Source organism: Xiphophorus couchianus, chromosome 13 (assembly GCF_001444195.1).
Source record: "Xiphophorus couchianus chromosome 13, X_couchianus-1.0, whole genome shotgun sequence".
NCBI lineage: Eukaryota > Metazoa > Chordata > Actinopteri > Cyprinodontiformes > Poeciliidae > Xiphophorus > Xiphophorus couchianus.
In genome coordinates, this window is record NC_040240.1 from 15,227,770 (window position 1) to 15,247,775 (window position 20,006).

The 20,006-nt window shown below is 37.2% G+C and overlaps 1 protein-coding gene across 1 annotated transcript; it reads left to right on the top strand.

The window, feature by feature from the left end:
- Window positions 1-732: 732 nt before the first annotated feature.
- slc39a4 (solute carrier family 39 member 4) lies at window positions 733-13,541 on the top strand. The gene is made up of 12 exons (XM_028035168.1): window positions 733-1,853; window positions 5,913-6,230; window positions 7,889-8,090; window positions 8,183-8,301; window positions 9,584-9,758; window positions 9,876-10,048; window positions 10,195-10,383; window positions 11,239-11,343; window positions 11,593-11,650; window positions 11,745-11,897; window positions 11,989-12,176; window positions 12,266-13,541. The coding sequence occupies exons 1-12, from the start codon at window positions 1,596-1,598 to the stop codon at window positions 12,392-12,394; spliced, it is 2,067 nt and encodes a 688-aa protein (XP_027890969.1). The 5' UTR covers window positions 733-1,595; the 3' UTR covers window positions 12,395-13,541.
- The last annotated feature ends 6,465 nt before the right edge of the window (window positions 13,542-20,006 follow it).

Consider the following 20,006-nt stretch of genomic DNA (forward strand, 5'->3'; position numbering starts at 1 on the left):
ACATTTCTCACAATGGAGTATTGGTTTGGAAACTGCTCCTTACACTGTATCAAATACAAGACTGCACACACATACACAACTAAAGACAGTTTAAAGGTACCTAGCAGTCATGTTTTTGGACATTCACCCAGAGAGAACCTGTAAACCCCATCCAGGTCTGGTTCTTCTTTCAAGAAGACAACAGCGCTACTAATGCTGCGTTCACACTGCAGCCTGAAGTGACCCAATTCGGATTTTTTTTGACGTAATGCGACCTGTATCCGATCTTTTCATGACAGTTTGAACAGCACAAGTCAGATTCTTTTTTTAATGAGATCCGTATCTGATACACATCCGATTCAAATGTGACCTAATGTCCAGGTTGCATTCATCCGAACGTCACTGATACTCAACAAATCTCACTATTTTGCGTCCTAAAAAACTACTATGACGGACTATGTGAGGATTAAGTTGTTAAAGTGCTGGTTCCGGTCAGACAACAACTTGAAATGTGTAAGCTATGCTCCACCGTTAGCTTCCATGTTTGCAAACACTGAGGGCTTCTTCTTCTTTTTATGGCGGGTGGCAGAACACTGAGAACGCTGACGTTATTGCGCCCCCTACTGCGCATGCGGGACACTTTCAGGCCGTTGCTCATTCAGGCTGCAGTACATTCAGGTCGCGGATGTTTGGTAGTGTGAACGGCCCTAGCAAAAAAATCCGATTTGACAAAAAAAATAAAATAATCTGAATTGGGTCACTTCAGGCTGCAGTATGAACGCAGCCTTGGATATCCCATACGTATCCGATTCAAATGTGACCCACCGTCCAGGTCGCATCCAACCGACTTGAACGTCATTGATACTCGACAAACGTCACTAGTCTGCGTCCTGATATACGCAAGCGGGAAGAAAAACAATTATGGTGGAATGTAATGAGGATTCAGTTGTCAAAGTTCTGGCTCCAACTTTAAAATCGTAAGCTATGCTCCACCGTTAGCATCCATGTTTACTTCTGCAAACACTGAGCACTAATTCTTCTTTTTATGGCGGTTGGCAAAACACTGAGCACACTATTCTACTGCGCATGCGGGACACTTTCAGGCCCAACTGCAGCACCATTTAGCTCCGTCCTGGGCAATGTTGCCTAAATTATCAAAAACTGACAAAACTACTAATATCACAAAAGTTTAGACAATAATAGCTTCTTCCAAAGGTCATACTACCATATTTTAAAGTTTTGGTAGCAAATGTACTTTTCCGCGTATGTATAAGTTACCAATTTCCAGTCACTATTTATAAGTTGCCCTTTGTATCCACTAACGTTATGTAACATTTTTCCAGAGGTCATGCTTCAGATCATTATCACTCCATTTGTTCCATTAAAATGCTAAAATGAAATTAAATATTTTTATTCCAGAAAGTCAGTGCACACCCGCAACAAGAGAGACCTCATGTTGCTGAAGAGACCCCCTCTCTAGTCTGCAGGTGTTGTAGGCAACAGGTGCGCCAAACTCCGAGCCACGTCTCAGCCAATCACAATCCAGAGTCCAGATCCGGTGAGAGCATGGCCGCTTGTCAGGCTTATATCTGCGAGCAGAGGCTCCGCACGGCTCAATGTGCCGCCGCTGCAGCAGCTTTAAACTTATATCCCAGGCTGAAGGAAGTTTTAAGATGAAGTCCGTCGTCCTGCTGCTTCTTTCCCTCTCCTGCTGTCCGGGTTCGGTTGGTTCCGCTTCGGCTGTGGAGGACGCGTACGGCGCTGTCGTCAGCGTGGTGTCTCCGGGCCAGCGCTTTCTGACCGGGGAGTCCCTTCGCTCCCTCTTTAATACCCTGCAGAATCGTGTGCAGTGCGGCGAGGTGCCGTGTGGAAAGGTGAGTTTTATTGGGCCGAACCTGGCTGCCAGGTTAGGGTCGATGGAGCCGGGAGCCGAACTGCTACTCAGGGGGAGAGAGGTCCAGGTCCAAGAGCTACTGGTTACCCGCGGAAATAAAAAGGATTTTCTTAGATGCAAAAATATTGGTCGTAAAATGTTGACTTGGTTAAAAACAAAGTGTATCTTAATAAGTAAATGCTTAAAAAGTAATAGAAAGCGAAGTTAAGTTGATTAAATTCAAACTTGAAAGTAAAACTTAAAACTTATATTTTGTTTTTATTATTTGCTTTTTTGTTGTTGTTTTTTTAAAATACCGTAAAATAAAAACCTAATTCTTAGTAATTATCTGCTACGGAAAGTTGAAACTGTTTCGGAAAAAGAGGCAGTAGCGCCTAATCTAATCTATCCTTCTTTTTTTTTTCTTTGGACAATTTTACAGACATAAAACTAAAACAAATTTAAACTTATGGGTCAAGAAGTTGTAAGAAAGTGCATATTTAAATTTATACAGATTGTATATCGACTTTATTCTGTAATCTAACATTTAAAAAAGTACATCTATGAACATACAACTTTTACAAAAATGGAATATATATGAACATTTTTATATTAAACCAATTTAAAATGTAGAACAGGATTATTGTAACGCAGTAGAGAAATTAGGTGTCCAACAGTGGGGAAATGAAAATAAAAAGTAAAAATTTAATGATACTGATATATAACAATATTAAAAAATAAGATAAGTATGTTTGAATAATTACATCTTTGACTGATTTTTAAATAATTCCAGATTATCCTGACAATAAAAAAAATAACAAAAACACATTTTTATTTCTTTAACTCAAACCAGAACGTATGTGCATAGAGAATTAAATTTTAAATTAAGAGAATAAACGGTGATTTTTAACGTTTAAGCTTCAGACACCCTGGTTGCTGGTTTATTATTACCCTGCAGCTCTGGTGTCGGTGCGGCTCCGTTTCCTTCAGGGTTCCAGTTATTCTAGAAAAATCTATAAAACTTTGCAGCATTTTTTTAAACATTATATAATAATAAAAGAGCTTGTTTTAGTAATTTCTCTGTGTTTGCATACAATATCTGCATAAAAGCCCCAACAAAATAACAATAATATAATATATTATGTTTTTTGTTTCATCATGAAGTTACTAATTATGTGTACTCCTTTAATTTCCTTTTATTTGAAAGGATAAAAAGATGTGGACATTTTTATTAAATTAACTAATAAAAGCAGAAAAGGTCCACCTTTGTTCACATCAGTTAAAATACAAAAACTTTCTTGTTTAAAAAAAAATAAAAAATATTAATTCTTTCAAACATTCTTGAATTTAACCAGAAAATTAACACATTTTAAAGCCGGTATATTCAAGCAATATGCTTTTTCTGATCATGTTGATTTTACGGCTCCAGATAAATTTTAATTAGCAGTAGCGATGGGCATAATGACATTAAAAATACAATTAACAGAAAATATATAATTTTTATTTAGCTCTTCTGACATTTACATCATAAATATGCTTTACAGTGATATTTTTATTTAGTTTGATTTTTGAAGAGCGTCTCATGACCCCACAATTGTTGATTTGTGACCACCAGAGGGGCCCCGACCCCATCTTTGGGAACCACAGTTATCAATAAATGCATTGATTAATGAAAGCTGTTTTTATCAAAAGTAAAAATTGATAATCTTTTGTCTGTAAACAGGGGAATTCATTGTATCAGTGAAATTGTAACAGAAATAACAAAAAGGTAAAATCAAAAAAGGGAATGCGATGCGTTACGGAGCAGCATTTTCCAATAAATGTAATGATATCCATAAATCTTGCACGCAAACTAATGTGTAATATTTCTCGGCTCTTGGAGAAAAGACACAGTCCTGAATTGTTCTGTTGTTTTTCATCAAAGCGAATTATATTTGTAAAACCAATTGTTAAATTTAGATTTAAAAATTTGTTAAAGTTTATGTCAGAAAAACATGCATTGCTTTATATTAACAGAACCTTTTCTCTCTAGAAAAGCAAAAGAAGTGGCTGCATGTCTCAGGTTAGCAGAGTTGGATCTGAATAAGAAATGTCCAGAAAATGCATTTAATCTCTCATAAAATTCCTAAATTACCAGAAATTAGTTAAGCTACAGCAATAATTCAACAACACTTTGAAATCTATGCTATTGCTTTACTTGACCTTTTTTAAATACAAGGAACTCAACTCAGATGTGTCTCTCTTAGTCACAATGACTGTGTATCTTTTGTTATTTCTCAAAACCAAAATAACTCTCTGTATGTTAACTGTCAAGCACGGTAGTGGAGGGGTCATGACTTGGGCTTGTTTTATTACCTCAGGACCCAAGTGACCTCAGCCTCCTTGCAAATATTTGAAGAACAGCTCAAAAAAAGAAAAGAATTGAGGTGTTGTAATATTCCAGTCAAAGTCCAGACCTCAAACTCAAAAGCAGGTTCCTGGTCTCAATAAACTTAAGTTACGTTGTAACTTGTAGGTCAGAATCCCTCTAAGATCGGAGGTGCTGATAAACTCACACAAAAAGGCTATTATTTTAAGCTACTGCTGCTGAAGTTTACATTCTGGTTTCACATTTTTGCTTTACTTTTGTTTAACATAGATGATTGCAAAGTGTAACAACATGGCTTGGGTCAGAAATCTAACATTTGCACCCAGGAAACCATTCCTGTTATTACTGCTAATGTATGGCTTTTACCTTGAAAGTTAAATATTTGTAGTTTTTATACTTTTCATTAATCTGTTCAAATGTTGAATCTGTATTGAATTACTTCCAAATTGGTGTCAAAAATTTAATAAAAACATGTAAAGTCACACAGTATTTTTTTAACCCTTGTATCTGGATGTTTTTGAGACTAAAGAATGAAACTTAATTGTATCACGTCTGTGTTCTTTTAAAACCTACTGGCTAATATTAACATAGCTTTAGTACAAAATGTATTACTGAAATTAAAACATTTTTTTCTCTACCTATAAAGAGTTCTTAATCTAACATTTCATAGGAACTTGTTAAGTTATCAGAAGAACAATAAAGCTTTTTGTTTCATCACTGAGGCTGAACTGCTTTCCTTTCTTCATATTAGACTATTCCACCTGTTTGACAAATTGCTATAATATCTGATTGAGATGAAATACTTTATCAGTAGGAACAGAGTCCTTGAACTTCTTCGATGACAGCTGTAACATGCATCAATGTGCAGCATGAAACTGTGAAATATCTCTTGTGTGACTCCAATGGGACAGAAAAGAATAATTATTTATGCAAAACATAACTTTGTATTTATGGCTTTGATAACAACTAAAAATTAAAGTAATATTTTTCTGTATTTGTTGAAAGTTTCTGTCCAGATCATTCAACAGCCCCCACTTTCCTTCCTGATGTCTTTTAGTTGCAGGAAACAATTCATTTAATGTTGACTCGAAATGCAAGTCTAACTTACAACATGAAATATACAACCATTATTGTCAGTTTAAAGGATTAGGTCGCCTAAATTGTAGCCTGTAATGAATGTTTCTCGTCTCATCGTTTGCTGCTGCTCACATCTCAACAGAGCTGAGTGAAATTCAGTTTCTGATGCTTGAACTTCGCTCATTTCTACTCAGAATAGATCCAGACGTTAATATTGATCTTAGAAATATAGGAAATGTTGTCATAATTAAAGGTAATACTTCTACAAAGGCAAAAACAAAAGATGTGTACTAGAAAAATATGTCGGGACGAACCAAATTTTGAAACCACACCTTGGAAGATTTTTATTTGAAAAGAATTGCGAGAATTCACAATAATTAAATTTTGTCACATAAATCACATGAAATCCCGATATTATTAGAAATCACATTGATGCTTTTGGCTAGAGGGTGGGAAAACCTTAAAACATTTACTGTAAATGAATGCAAGGCACCACAGGTTGTTGTTTAATCTGTTGCACTATTGAAAACCTCTGACTAATTCCTGCAAAGCTGAACTGATCTCGTGTGTGTTTGTGTTTTTTTTCTTTGTCTCTTTCATCGTTTGAATACTCAGTGTGACCTGGCAGGTTCTGTTCATCAACTCATCGGGAATCACTCTGTCCATGGGAGGGAAGAAAGCGGAAACGTTGAGGAAAACGTAACGGTCAGCGTGTCTCAGTTCCCGGCTCTCGCTGCAGGCAGCGTCCTGTACCTCTCCTCGCCGGGCTTGGTCTGTGCGGCCGTTGGTCAGGGGAAGTGGGCAGAGGAGACGGACCGCTTCCTGCACAAACACACACACTCTGACCACCGCTCGCACACTCACATCGGTGTTGGTGGACTTGAGGGTGTGATTCAGGACCTGCAGAACCACTATGAGCCATCAAATAATAAGGTAAAACCCTTAGATACCCGTCTTCTGGTGCATAAAAATACAAGAAAATCATGAAGTTACGATGCTTGGATCCTAAAATACCAAAAGTTTATGTTCAAAATTAGTCTTTAAATTAGACAATTTGGCTTGTTGCATATTTTTGCTTAAGGTTTAATGAGCTTGAAGAGAAGATGGTTTCAAGACTCTTATTTCAAGTTTAATTATTATAAGTTCGGAAACTACTGCCCTGAATAAACAAAATAAATCCATAAGCAATTTGAGAAGCTTGCGTAACGGTCTTTATCACTCTGTAGTTAAAATTTTTCAGCTTTTATTGTACATTGAAGGTATCAATAAGTAATTTAAGAAATATTTTATTGGTTAATAGCACCAGCTGACAAGTCAAAGTTTCACACTGCATGTTCGCACCATCAAAGTCTGGTCTCCTGAAACCATGCACCTCCCCGGACAGAGGTCAGATCCCAGCTAAGGTCTGGTAAAAACGGCCACATTCCAGCTTCAGTCATACAAAATGCAGCAATCCCAGTTTCATTATATATTTTAGAATATCATGAGGAAGTTTAACATTTTTGTTTCTTGGATAGTGAATATTTTTTAACAAACTGCATATTTATTTCTTTTTGTTTTCAGCTTGTTTTTGCTGCAGAATGCTAAACTGTTAGCGCTGTTCAACCCACCTACATCCAGTTACTACCCAACTAGTAATTGTTACTCAATTACATTTACTTGAGTAACTTTAAAATATATATATATATATATACCGTATATATTTTTTTTACTATGCTGTACTTTTTATTTTTACTTGAGTAACTTTAAAATATATATATATATCTATATTTATATATAGATATATATATATATTTTTTTACTATGCTGTACTTTTTATTTTTACTTGAGTAATTTTATTTTGAAGTATTTCTCATCTTAGTTGAGTAAAATTTCTGGATTCTCATTTTTTTTAACCAAAAATTCAAAAGACAAAAACACCTGCAGTTTTTGTTAAAGTAGAATTTTTTTTATTTTTTATTTATTGAAAGAAATTGATTTGGAATTTTTTTTTTTTGTGTCTGATTTTGATATTTTTGTTGTTATTTTAGTCTTTTAAAATACAAAAATTTCCACTTCACTGTATGTTTTGGTCTGATTATGTAATTTTTAAATATTAAACGATTCATTTGATCAGTTACTCAGTACTTGAGTAAACCTTTTAACCAAATACTTTTTTACTTGAGTAATTTCTTGGTTACCTTTACTGGAGTTAAAATATGTTGAGGTAGTGCTACTCTTACTTGTGTAACATCTCCAGTTTGTAAATTTTTCTGCATTTTTTTCAAACGAGAAATGATGTATAAAATTATTTTGTATATTAATCCAAAAGTTGCTTTAATATGAAGCGAAACAGAAGCCAGTAGATCAGATTTCCCAGCAGTAACATTAATTAAAGTGAACTAAGTAACATTCTCCCTCCTTAAGCTGCTGTTTATGTGCCATACTTGCTAAATAACTTCAAATTTGAAACGAGGATGAGTCTCTAAACCTTCAGTGAGTCATGTGGGGAGGGTTTTCAGTTTTTTTTAAAAATTTAAATCAACTAAACTTACAGGACGTTTGGAGACAAACCTTTTATTTATTGCGGATGCTTACCTTTCTGTCCTCAGAGCTGTGTAGCGGCCAGCAGCATCATGGAGGAAGTGGACCCGTTGTTTCCAGACCAGAAACAGGAAGTGGGTGCGGTGTTGGGGCGTGTCCTGTACTATGCCCTGCTTGGTTACTGCTTCAGTGGTCAGTCCCTGCCTGAAGAGAACTTCTTTCTGGATTATATCATAACCCAACTTGGTTCAGAAAATTTCACTGTCCATGGTAAATAATCCGGCAGTCCAGTCCATACTGAAACTAAGGAGAAATGGTTCATGTCTAGATATTTGTGCTCAGTTGTGCTTTGTGTTCTGCAGATTTGGAGGTTCTCATGACGAACCTGAATATTGGTTCAGAGGACGACCATGACCATAACGACGACATTGGTCATAATCGAAGGAAGCAGAGCGGGCCTAAAAGTAACAGCTGGCAGCATGTAAGTACCTGTACGACATGCATGATGAAATCCTAAATCAATAACAATATACATTTTTGGAAAAATGAAGAGCCCACTGCACTGAACCCCATTGAAAACCTCCTGGTTATTCCTCCAAATATTGATTTCTGAACTCTTCCTGAGTTAAAACATTAGTATTGTTGTTTCTAAATGAATATAAACTTGTTTTATTTGCATTATTTGAGGTCTGCAAGCTCTGCATCTTTTTCATTATTTTGACCATTTCTCTTCTTCTGCAAATAAATACTAAATATTTGCTTGGAATTTCAGAGACATGTTGTCAGTAGTTCATATAATAATAGAACAATGTTCATTTTACTCAAACATAAACCTATAAAGAGTAAAATCAGAGAAACTGATCATTCCAATCATTTTCATATTTTTTTGTATATTGCTATAAACACATGATCAATATCAATAGATAATCGTCTGATAGAATATCCAATAATTTCGCTGAACTCCGATCTAGTACCGCACGGCATTCTGGGGGATTTAGAGGAAAGGCTTTAGTTGCTCAACCTCTCACAGCCAGCTAAGTAAGGTTGGATGGAATTTACTAACCGACTCTTTGGTTGCCTAGCAACAGCCTGCTAAGTAACTTGTGGTTACCTAGCAACAACTTGTTGAGTAACTGGCGCAGCAGCAGTTTAGCTCTTTGCCTCATAACCTCTTAAAAATAAAAAACGGTGTGGAGTGAAAACTGTGGATAAAACAAGAAAGGTCTCACCACCAGATTGGCAGTGTTTCAGATATTAAAACAAAAATAACTAACTGGTAATTATTGATATTGACTGATAGGAAACGCTCACGTCATGATACGTTTTTCAGCCATATTGTCCAGTCCTAAGTTGGTCCAACATAATCTGCTGTGAAAAAATATCTATTTCTACCCCATTAAAGGCATCTTTTGGGGGGTTTTTCCACAAATAAATGTTCAAAATCACTTATACTTTGACTAGGAAACTAAAAAAGGTTTGTTAATAACTTGGAATATTTCAGACAAAATTCCAAACAAGAAATTTGAAAGGGGACAAACACTTTTCCCACTAATTAGTCTAATGCCAAAAAAATAGTTTTCAGAAGAATATTTTTGTTCATGCAGCCGTTTAACTGATAAATTCAAATCATCCACTTTTCTCATTAGTAAGCACACACTGTATAATAAGCTTTTGTGTTCGGGAAGAAAAACAGCATTATATTGCAAATAATGTTTAAAAATATGCCATTTTAATAATTTTCTTTTGTTCTTTTTCTTTTTCAGCACTGTTTCACAGCTGACGAACTGATCCAGATCTACAAACTTACTGAGGAAAGTTCTGGCATGGGTCGATCTGGCGTTGCAAAGCTCAGTCCTGCTCTGGTCCAGCAGATCCTGAGTGGAACGTGCTCCAACGTGCCAGAACCAGTGACCCCCGAGGGGCTCTCCACCACTGACAGTGAGCGTGACGCAATGGCTGCTGCTTTGATTGGGTTGCACTTTATGAAACGTGGATATGTTATTTTAACTGATTGACAAACCTGACCTCTTCTTTCTCCTGCTCTTCTCCCTGCAGAATATCTTTATGCAACCGTTGCCAATGTCATCATAACCCTCATTGCCATGCTTGGCATCGTGATGCTGCTGTGTACATCATGTACCAACCTTTTCCAGATGTGTGTCCAGTTCTGCATCAGTATGGCTGTCGGTGCTCTGACTGGAGATGCCCTGCTGCACCTCATACCAATGGTGGGTGAAGAAAAAATTAATTATACGAAGTACATTTGTTCTGTAATTGTTGATTGTGTTGGATAAATTATGCCTTCTCCATTATCAATTAATTAAAAAAAGCATTAACATATCTAAATTTGACCTTCCTTTCGCTGTGCTTTCAGATTCTTGGTATACACGTTCACACAGAGGACGGTAGTGACTCTCATCAGCATTCAAACGACGATCACGTAGAAACCCCAGACTACACATACAAAATGCTGACGGTGGTTGGAGGGGTCTATGTATTTTACCTGATGGAAACCATCTTCTCAATGGTCACAAATGAAACTGAACACCATCATGATAAGGGGGTAAGTGGAGACACTGAACCTGAAAATATAACTTTCATATTATTAAAAAAAAGCAATTTTTGTGTCTTCAGATCTGCTCCAGAGATAAAATTAGGTTTAAATCACTAATTGACATTAAATCAGACTAAACATTTTGTAGGTTTTAGGCTAGTAAAGATGTTCAACATTATTTCTTTGCATTACAAGCCAGAATATTGGGACATGGTTTTAGAAATTCAAAAGTGTGCATACACTGAGACCATTTAGCTTTTAAGGCTGTGAACTTCTGATTGGCTTTGGAGGGATTTGGAGAAAAACTGTGAAGATTTTAAGCCTGAAAACACCAACCAAACACCATAATAAAACCCTAATTTTAATCCTATAGAAAATTCATGTGCAACGCTGAAAAGTTGTTTACGTGAGGCAGAATACAAACTGGACGAAATGAGCCAGAATTTCAGAAAACTATTATAAGAAACTTGTTGCACGATAGAAACATTTAAGTCACGCAGGACTTAAAGGACAACCTACCAATTTCTACAGACCGTAGGGTGTAAACGCCTAAAATTAAAAGAAAATATATTTGAATTTAAATTTGTCACTTTTTTTTGCCAGTTAGCAGATAGAAATAATCCTAACTGATCAAAAATAGAAAAACTTTAGCATGATTTTAACGCCGAAAGTGAGAGGGGGGGGATTTGTGTCTTTTTCTTAGTCATTATAAACATCTGGTCTCACTTGCCGGAACTATTAAGAAGCATATAATAATAAGAAATAATTGGAACAATTTACTTTCTGTTTAGTCTTTCTGTAAATTGCCATCGGATCAATATTTATTTCTATCCTAAATTTCAAAATGTTTTGCACCTCTTGTAGGACGAATCAAACCCTCACCACTGCGATCATGTTGGAGTTTTAGAGATGTACCAACAGGAAAAGAAACAAAAAGAGAAGTCTCAGTCTGCATCCAAGGCAGATCTGGTGAGTAAATGACTCAAATTAATGAGATTAAAACATTTTAAGACTATTGCCTGATTGAAATAGGTGTTATAGAAGTTGAATTAATATTCACAAAAAAAGAAAACAAATACATCACATGCTTGTCTTGTAGTAAATGGCTTCTTTTCTAGATAAAGTACGTAGAAATGAATTCACCATCCTGTAGTTTTACTTTTAAGACAACCTGCTTGAATTGTTTGAATCACATTAAAGGTAATGCAAACATTTCAGATTGATGATGAAGACAAAGAAGAAAGGTATGATTCAGAGCAGAAAAAGCAGAGAAGAGGTGAGTAAAACATCCCCCAACAAAGAAAAATGAGTTCATGAAATCGGGATAATCACCATGTTTATTGCACAAACTATAATCTTTCGTATTACAGAAAAGCGCCTGCTGCCTTACATGATAACCATTGGTGACGGGATACACAACTTTGCAGACGGATTAGCGATAGGCGCGGCTTTCTCCATGTCATGGAAGTCCGGTCTGGCCACATCAGTGGCGGTGCTCTGCCACGAACTCCCTCATGAACTCGGTGAGCTACGTCACTCTGAACATCTGACTTTATCCTATTTGGGGTTTTTAGCTAAAGACTTAACATTACTGTGTTGCTGTTATTTCTGCAGGGGATTTTGCCATCCTGCTCCACAGCGGCTTGTCTGTCCAAAAGGCGTTGCTTTTAAACGTGGGCAGCGCCCTGACCTCTTTTATAGGCCTGTATATCTCTCTGTCTATAGCCACTGATCTTGCAACCCAGCAGTGGATAGGTGCAATAGCTGCAGGGCTCTTTCTCTATATTGGACTGGCTGATATGGTGAGTGCTACTACTTGATTACTGTTGAATAAAAACAAAAATCCTGCAGAAACACATTAAAAGCCGTCTTTCCTTTCTGTTACTCCCAGCTCCCAACGTTGGTCCATGTCAGCAGCAAGAGGCCGTGGCAGACGTTTCTGCTGCAGAACACCGGCATTCTAACCGGCTGGATTATGCTGCTGCTGCTGTCACTTTACGAGGACAAGATTAGCTTTTAATAGTTTTAATTCTATTAAACAAGCCTTTCCTAATGGCTCATCTTTTCCCTGGAAACATTGTAAACCCTTTAGATGAAAAAAATCTAAATTAATGTTTGAGTATTTCCTCAAAGTTGTCTAAATGTAAACTTAAAGCGCCCCCAGAAAGTCTTGTCCCTGAGTTAGTTTAGCTCTTAACATCCTTTACTGTAGTCCTTTGTGTACTCTGGATCCTCTGCATATCTTGTCCTACGACTGTAACGATATTTTGGATCTTGAGTGCATCATAACCTCTGATTGCACATGCAGAGACATGCACACAGAACACTGTAAAGTAATCTCACTGTGCAAACTGAGCTGTTCGCTCTATTGAAACCGTCCTCACATGCAACATTTTGCAATCTGATAAAATACAGATAAGAGTTTTTTATCCAGTATAACACTGATTACGGAGGAGAAGAAACCTCCCTTATTTATAGGAGGATTCCACAGATTGCAAGGAAATAAAAAAGCGTACTAGCCATGATGCACATGTTGTATCAAATAGAAAGAGCTAAATACTGAAGTGCTTCAAATGAAATGAGGTTTAATAAATTTAAAACTTGGAGATCATACACAGGGAAGTCCCAATATGGAGTAAATAAAAACTTGAATCCAGATACCAAATGAAAGGTTGTATGACCATGTGAACACTCCATTAAAACTACCATAACATGGAACAGACTTTGGAGATGTTTTTTCAGAGTTTTTATAAAATAAAATGTTACTGAACTCTATCAGATGTGACCGAATGCGATTTACACTCATTTTTAAAATACAAAATATTTAAATGAATATAAATGTCTTGATTTTTTTTTTTTTTTGTCTTTGCTGCTTAATTTATGTTTTCCTAACTTTTCAGTGGCACATTTTGATGTACTTTTCTTTGCTAAATGGCTGCTGACAAAGACACTGACTTTGCTTTGGATTTTCTGTGTTTAACCAAAGCCAATTATTGTTTCTGTAGCTTTTTTTTTTACATGAATAAGTTAATTATTTTTATGAGCAAATGATGAAGATATATGTGTTTGTTAATGGGAAAATTATGTATCTTTTTGTATACCATTTTCTTTCTCTGTAATGAACAGACGAATCACTGGTGCTATACGAATAAACTGATCTGAATTGATACATGGCTCTATCACTGGAACAGCGTATTTGTACACATTAAAAACCGTATTTCCTTTGTTACTCCCAGAAAGGAAAGACGATTCAGACTCGATTAACCCTGGTTTTGAGGTAAAACCAGGTTAATGGTTGAGTCAAAACTCAACCATTAACCTGGTCAAAAATAGAAAACTCATTCCAAGCACGTCTATGATTCAGGGTATTTTGCTGATTAAAATGCAGGTTTCCACGCTCCTATCAGTCCATGTTAGCCAAATGGAAAAGTGATAGTGAAGTGTTTGTGATAAGCAGATATAAGAGGTGACAGATTGTCCTGGTCGTCTTCTTTTCAGGAAACACCCTGTTGGGATCCCTCAGCTTGGCGCAAAGTATTTCCTTCATGTTGATAAAACAGTTAGCGCAGTTCCTTTAACATTTGTGATGAAAGCAGAAACAGCTTAAAAATGAACACAAAACTGTTGAATAAAGAATAAATATCCACGATAAAATAAGAAACTATGTTGTGACAATTACTTCATTTCCCCAACACAAGTTTACTGTAATTTAAACAAATCTGGTTCTCTCATAAAATCTAAGTAAGCTGCTACAACGCAAATGTTAGTTTGTTCACTTTTGGCATTTTTAGATGACCAAATGCAAATGGTCATCTACAAAATTTTAAAAAGCATCTATTATTTTTGCTTCTACACCATAATTAGCCACGACTGTCTAGTGCTGTGAAAAAGTATTTGTTCCCTGAAATATTTCCTCAGGGATTTACATGTTTCACAGCAACAAGATTAGACAAGAAAAGCCTCAGTGAACCTGAGTTTTCAAACGGTAAATTTATTTATCAGGGGAAAAGCTGTAAAAAGCAACCTGGCCTTGTGCAAAGAAGTAATATTCTCTCTTGTTAAATGATGAATTAACTGTGATTAGTCCTGTTGGTTGGAAAGCAACCAAGCTCAGTTTCACCAGCCACAACCAATCCTGATTACCGCCAGTAGACCTGGTCTGACAACATGAAGTAGGCTACAAGATCTCAAACAGTAATGCAATTCAAGAATATTGACCAGTTTTAATGAGGCAAAGGTTACAGCCAATTCAGTAAAGAAAAATGGAATAACAGCTAAGCCTTTACTGGCCTCATTTATTTACTTCAATCCAGGTCAGTCAGCCTTCACAAGTAAACAATAAGCATCTGGACAAAAATGGCCTCCATTAGAGCTCCAAAGCCAAACCACTGCTAACACAGAGTCATGTTACATTTTCCAGAAAATATCTTAATGATCTCCAAAACCTCTGGGAAAGTATTTTGTGAACTGATGAGACAAAAAGTAAATTTTTGCAAGATGTGTGTCCAGTTACTTTAGGGGGAAAAAGGCTTTACTGCCAGGCAGCCAAACAAGGTAGTGGTGTAGGGTTGGAGCTGCTTTTCAACTTTAGGACCTGGACAACTTGTCTTTACCAGAAAATCTTGATAGAGAATGTCCAACAATTAGTTTATGACCACAAGACAAAAATGCTTTTGTGTTATGCAACAAGAAAATGATTCAAAACCTCAAGTGACGTTCTCAAAGTTTGGATCTAAAGCCATTGGAAATTACCTGGCACTGTGGTTCATACTTCAAGCCCCTCTAAAGTTCCTAAATTAAAACTATTCTCCAAAGAAGAGTGGGCAAAAGAAATACTCCAAACTGAAGTAAAAGACTCGTTGCCAATTTGTGGACATGCCAGATGACAGCTGTTTGATTTGAGTAAATTAGACAAACTACCACGGACACACTCCAGACATCGTTTAACCCAACACGTGTTAAAGTTTGGAACTGTTAACATAACCCAGAATAAATCAGAAAGTGATTTTGGTCCCTGTCTCTGTCCTGTGCTTTGAACTATGTACACTGCTCAAAAAAATAAAGGGAACACTCAAATAACACATCCTAGATTTGAATGAAAGAAATATTCTCATTGAATACTTTGTTCTGTACAAAGTTGAATGTGCTGACAACAAAATCACACAAAAATCAATGGAAATCAAATTTATTAACCAATGGAGGCCTGGATTTGGAACCACACACAAAATTAAAGTGAAATAACACTACATGCTGATCCAACTTTAATGTAATGTCCTTAAAACAAGTCAAAATGAGGCTCAGTATTGTGTGTGGCCTCCACGTGCCTGTATGACCTCCCTACAACGCCTGGGCATGCTCCTGATGAGGTGGCGGATGGTCTCCTCAGGGATCTCCTCCCAGACCTGGACTAAAGCATCCGCCAACTCCTGGACAGTCTGTGGTGCAACGTGACATTGGTGGATGGAGCGAGACATGATGTCCCAGATGTGCTCAATCGGATGCAGGTCTGGGGAATGGGCTGGCCAGTCCATAGCTTCAATGCCTTCATCTTGCAGGAACTGCTGACACACTCCAGCCACATGAGGTCTAGCATTGTCCTGCATTAGGAGGAACCCAGGGCCAACCGCACCAGCATATGGTCTCACAAGGGGTCTGAGGATCTCATCTCGGTACCTAATGGCAGTCAGGCTACCTCTGGTGAGCACATGGAGGGCTGTGTGGCCCTCCAAAGAAATGCCACCCCACACCATTACTGACCCACTGCCAAACCGGTCATGCTGAAGGATGTTGCAGGCAGCAGACCGCTCTCCACGGCGTCTCCAGACTCTGTCACGTCTGTCACATGTGCTCACTGTGAACCTGCTTTCATCTGTGAAGAGCACAAGGCGCCAGTGGCAAATTTGCCAATCCTGGTGTTCTCTGGCAAATGCCAAGCGTCCTGCACGGTGTTGGGCTGTGAGCACAACCCCAAGCTGTGGACGTCGGGCCCTCATACCATCCTCATGGAGTCGGTTTCTAACCGTTTGTGCAGACACATGCACATTTGTGGCCTGCTGGAGGTCATTTTGCAGGGCTCTGGCAGTGCTCCTCCTGTTCCTTCTTGCACAAAGGCGGAGGTAGCGGTCCTGCTGCTGGGTTGTTGCCCTCCTACGGCCTCCCCCACGTCTCCTGGTGTACTGGCCTGTCTCCTGGTAGCGCCTCCAGCCTCTGGACACTACGCTGACAGACACAGCAAACCTTCTTGCCACAGCTGGCATTGATGTGCCATCCTGGATGAGCTGCACTACCTGAGCCACTTGTGTGGGTTGTGGAATCCGTCTCATGCTACCACGAGTGTGAAAGCACCACCAACATTCAAAACTGACCAAAACATCAGCCAGACAGCATAGGTACTGAGAAGTGGTCTGTGGTCCCAACTGCAGAACCACTCCTTTATTGAGTGTGTCTTGCTAATTGCCAATAATTTCCACCTGTTGTCTATTCCATTTGCACAACAGCAGGTGAAATTGATTGTCAATCAGTGTTGCTTCCTAAGTGGACAGTTTGATTTCACAGAAGTTTGATTTACTTGGAGTTATATTGTGTTGTTTAAGTGTTCCCTTTATTTTTTTGAGCAGTGTATTTCTGGCTTTTGTCTTTACATTTGAGGAGTGGAAAGGACAGCACAATTTTTAGGTGCCTGATTTTTGTGTGACTTGCTCCAGATTCGCTGTGCAAAGTAAACGTTATCTCAACTAATCTGCTGCATTTCCAAGTTGCATGAACATCTTAACTCAGGACAGAGTCCGGGAACAACTCACTGCATAGGACAGGAGGATGTTTATCACTCAGAGAAAGATTACGTGATCATATAACAAGTATGTGCTGCACACATGACATCAAGGATGACCAGTCTGAATTTAACTGAGGCAAAATAGCCTATTAAATCTAAACAACCAGGCTGCGCACTAGGCAGATTATACAGATTAAAGCAGCAGCTGCTGACTGGGACAAACCGAATCTTCTTGAGGTCAGCTTTTACATCTGGTGTGTATAATTAGGTGTGTAAAATCCCATAAATTAGGCTTTATGGGATTTTATGGTTCAAGGGAGCCTTTTGACCTATTGTGGTGATAAAACAGTAAATGGAATACCCTCTAAAGCTGGACCTTTGAGCTTCTCAAACATCCTATCCACGTCTTTTCAGACATCTGTGTTTGAAAAGAAGAGAAAAACACATAAAGTATTGTACTGAAGCTGTGATGAAAGGAACCAACGAAAAGCAAGAAATGTTATATAATTATAGATTACAATGGCATCGTTATGTAAGATTTATCTCTCCTATATCTAATTTATTTTCTGTGAGACTTTTGTGTTGTTTTTATGATTTAAAGCACTTTGGGGAACATTTTTTACCGCTTTTAAAATTGTTTATAAATAAAGATACATTTATACATCACCTTTCAGCTGTATGTGCTAACATCACACATAGAGAGCGCGTGCTCAGTGTTTTACCAACCGCCATTAAAAAAAAGTAAGAGCTCGGTGTTTGCGTAAACATGGATGCTAACGGTGGAGCTTAGCTTACGATTTTAAAGTTGTTGTCCAACCGGAGCCAGCATTTTAACAACTTAATCCTCATTATCGTCCGCCATGGTGGTTGTTTTTCTTCCCGCTGGCGCGTATCAGGACGCAGAATAGTGACGTTTGTCGAGTATCAATGACGTTCAGGTCGGATGAACGCGACCGGGCCTTTCAGATTCAGGTCACATTTGAAAACATCAGATACGGATCGGATATTCAAGGAGCCTGGGTCGCATTTGAAAAAAATCCGGTCTGTGTTGTTCAGATTGTCATGAAAATATTAAATACTGGCAAAAAAGAAATTTGAAATTGGGTCACTTTGGGCTGGAGTGTAAATGCAGGCTTAGCTTTTGAAGGAAGAAAAACTGTACTCTGACCCAAAAAGAGTGCAAACTACTCATGCTGTATTTCAACATGATGTAAAAATTTTTGGCTGACAAATAAAGGAGATAATGTCACACAACAGACATTAATTTCATTATTCATTTACTGTACTCAATTGGTTTACAGTTTGTGGTGTAACCATTTGACAATAAACCTTACCAATAAACACCAGTCCAAATGCTACTCATTATTCTGTTACAAATACATTTATTGGTTTAAAATCTACCGTAACTATTTGAGTAGAAACGTAATTATATTGAAGAACGTCTCTATCAAAAGATAAATTCAGCTTTTCGTAGCAACATAATGAGGAAAGATTGCTTGGCTTTAACGAGAAAACATTCCCAAAACAGGTCTGGTGAAGGTAACCTTGACTTGAGAATGTTATAACCCGTTACACAACTTTTTTTTTTTAAAACTTATATAATCTCAAGCCTTAATTTTCAACCATAAAAGATTCGATGCCATCTCATCATCGTCGCTATAACTCTTTTACAATTGAGCATGACTGTGCCGTGCACGTGATGAATGGAGCAATGATGGCCTGATCTTGCTGGTGAAACTTAAGAATTAATCATCAACCTTAGAAATAACAGCAATAAACCACAAACTGGAAACATACGTGATGTGGAATCCAAATCTGATGCAAAATTGGATTTAATCTCCTAACCAAAAATAACTTGATGTAGGAAATTATCTTCATTGCCGTTTCTAAAATAATCTAATGTAGAAATCCAGTTTTCTTTTATTGAAAGCTTGATTTTCTTCAAATTGTGTTTCACAGGACTCACTGAAGGGGAAGTAGCTGGTCTACTTCATTGAAATTAAAATCTGAAAAAGAATTTTAATGTCTTCCTCATCTACTTGGCAAACTAAATATGGAATATTTTATCCAAATGTTTTCTGTTTAGGTATTGACAAATGTTTTACTCTAAGCTTCTCAAGAAGAGCAGAGCAAGTTTCTCTCTTTCTCCTAAATAACTTTTTACCTAAACAAGTTTAATGAATGGATGGTCAAAAGTCAGTAAAGTTTCTGGATGCTTGTTTCTTTGAGTCCTCATTTGTTTATAATTAAATATGAAAGCAAAGAAAAAGAAAACATTGCTCATAAAAGACAAAAAACAAATTACTATGTTGCACTTAATTTCCATTTCGAGAACATCTTAATATTTCAGTAAACATCTTAAAGTCCTTTAAAAATGTTTAAGTTTCCATCTAATTTTGCCTGTGGTCCAAATTTGTATCATTTTTTGCAGTCAGCTGCCAAACAGAATAATTCATTCAGAGATTACTAAACACTTTTCCTTCTTTTTGCTTTACATTATAGTTTTGTAATGAAGATTATTTGTTTTAGAATAAACTTGTTTTAGTTGATTAGCATTGAAGGAGAAGAGCTGAAAGGCAGAGACCTCTAGTGGTGGGTTAGGGGTATAGCAACTCAAAACAAAAAATACTACTTTGCTTGAAAAGAAAAATGCTAACAGCATATTGTTGATTGTACCACTATTAAAAAGGAGAAAATAAGTACGAAGCTAAATCCAAATCTGCTCTTGTTCGTGTTTATGCAGTAAAGCTAGTGACAACAGGAAGTCAGAAAAGTAAACCCAGATAAGCGATTACTTCAAAAATTTGAATAAACTATTTTTGTTGTTTGATACAAGGCAATAATTTTGTCATATAATATA

What these genes read in the sequence shown, in the direction of transcription:
- slc39a4 (XM_028035168.1), top strand. Translation starts at nt 1,596, where the DNA reads ATGTGCCGCCGCTGCAGCAGCTTTAAACTTATATCCCAGGCTGAAGGA. An exon ending in GGGGCTCTCCACCACTGACA is followed by an intron (nt 9,759 to 9,875) that starts GTGAGCGTGACG and finishes TTCTCCCTGCAG; the next exon opens with AATATCTTTATGCAACCGTT. An exon ending in CGAACTCCCTCATGAACTCG is followed by an intron (nt 11,898 to 11,988) that starts GTGAGCTACGTC and finishes TTATTTCTGCAG; the next exon opens with GGGATTTTGCCATCCTGCTC.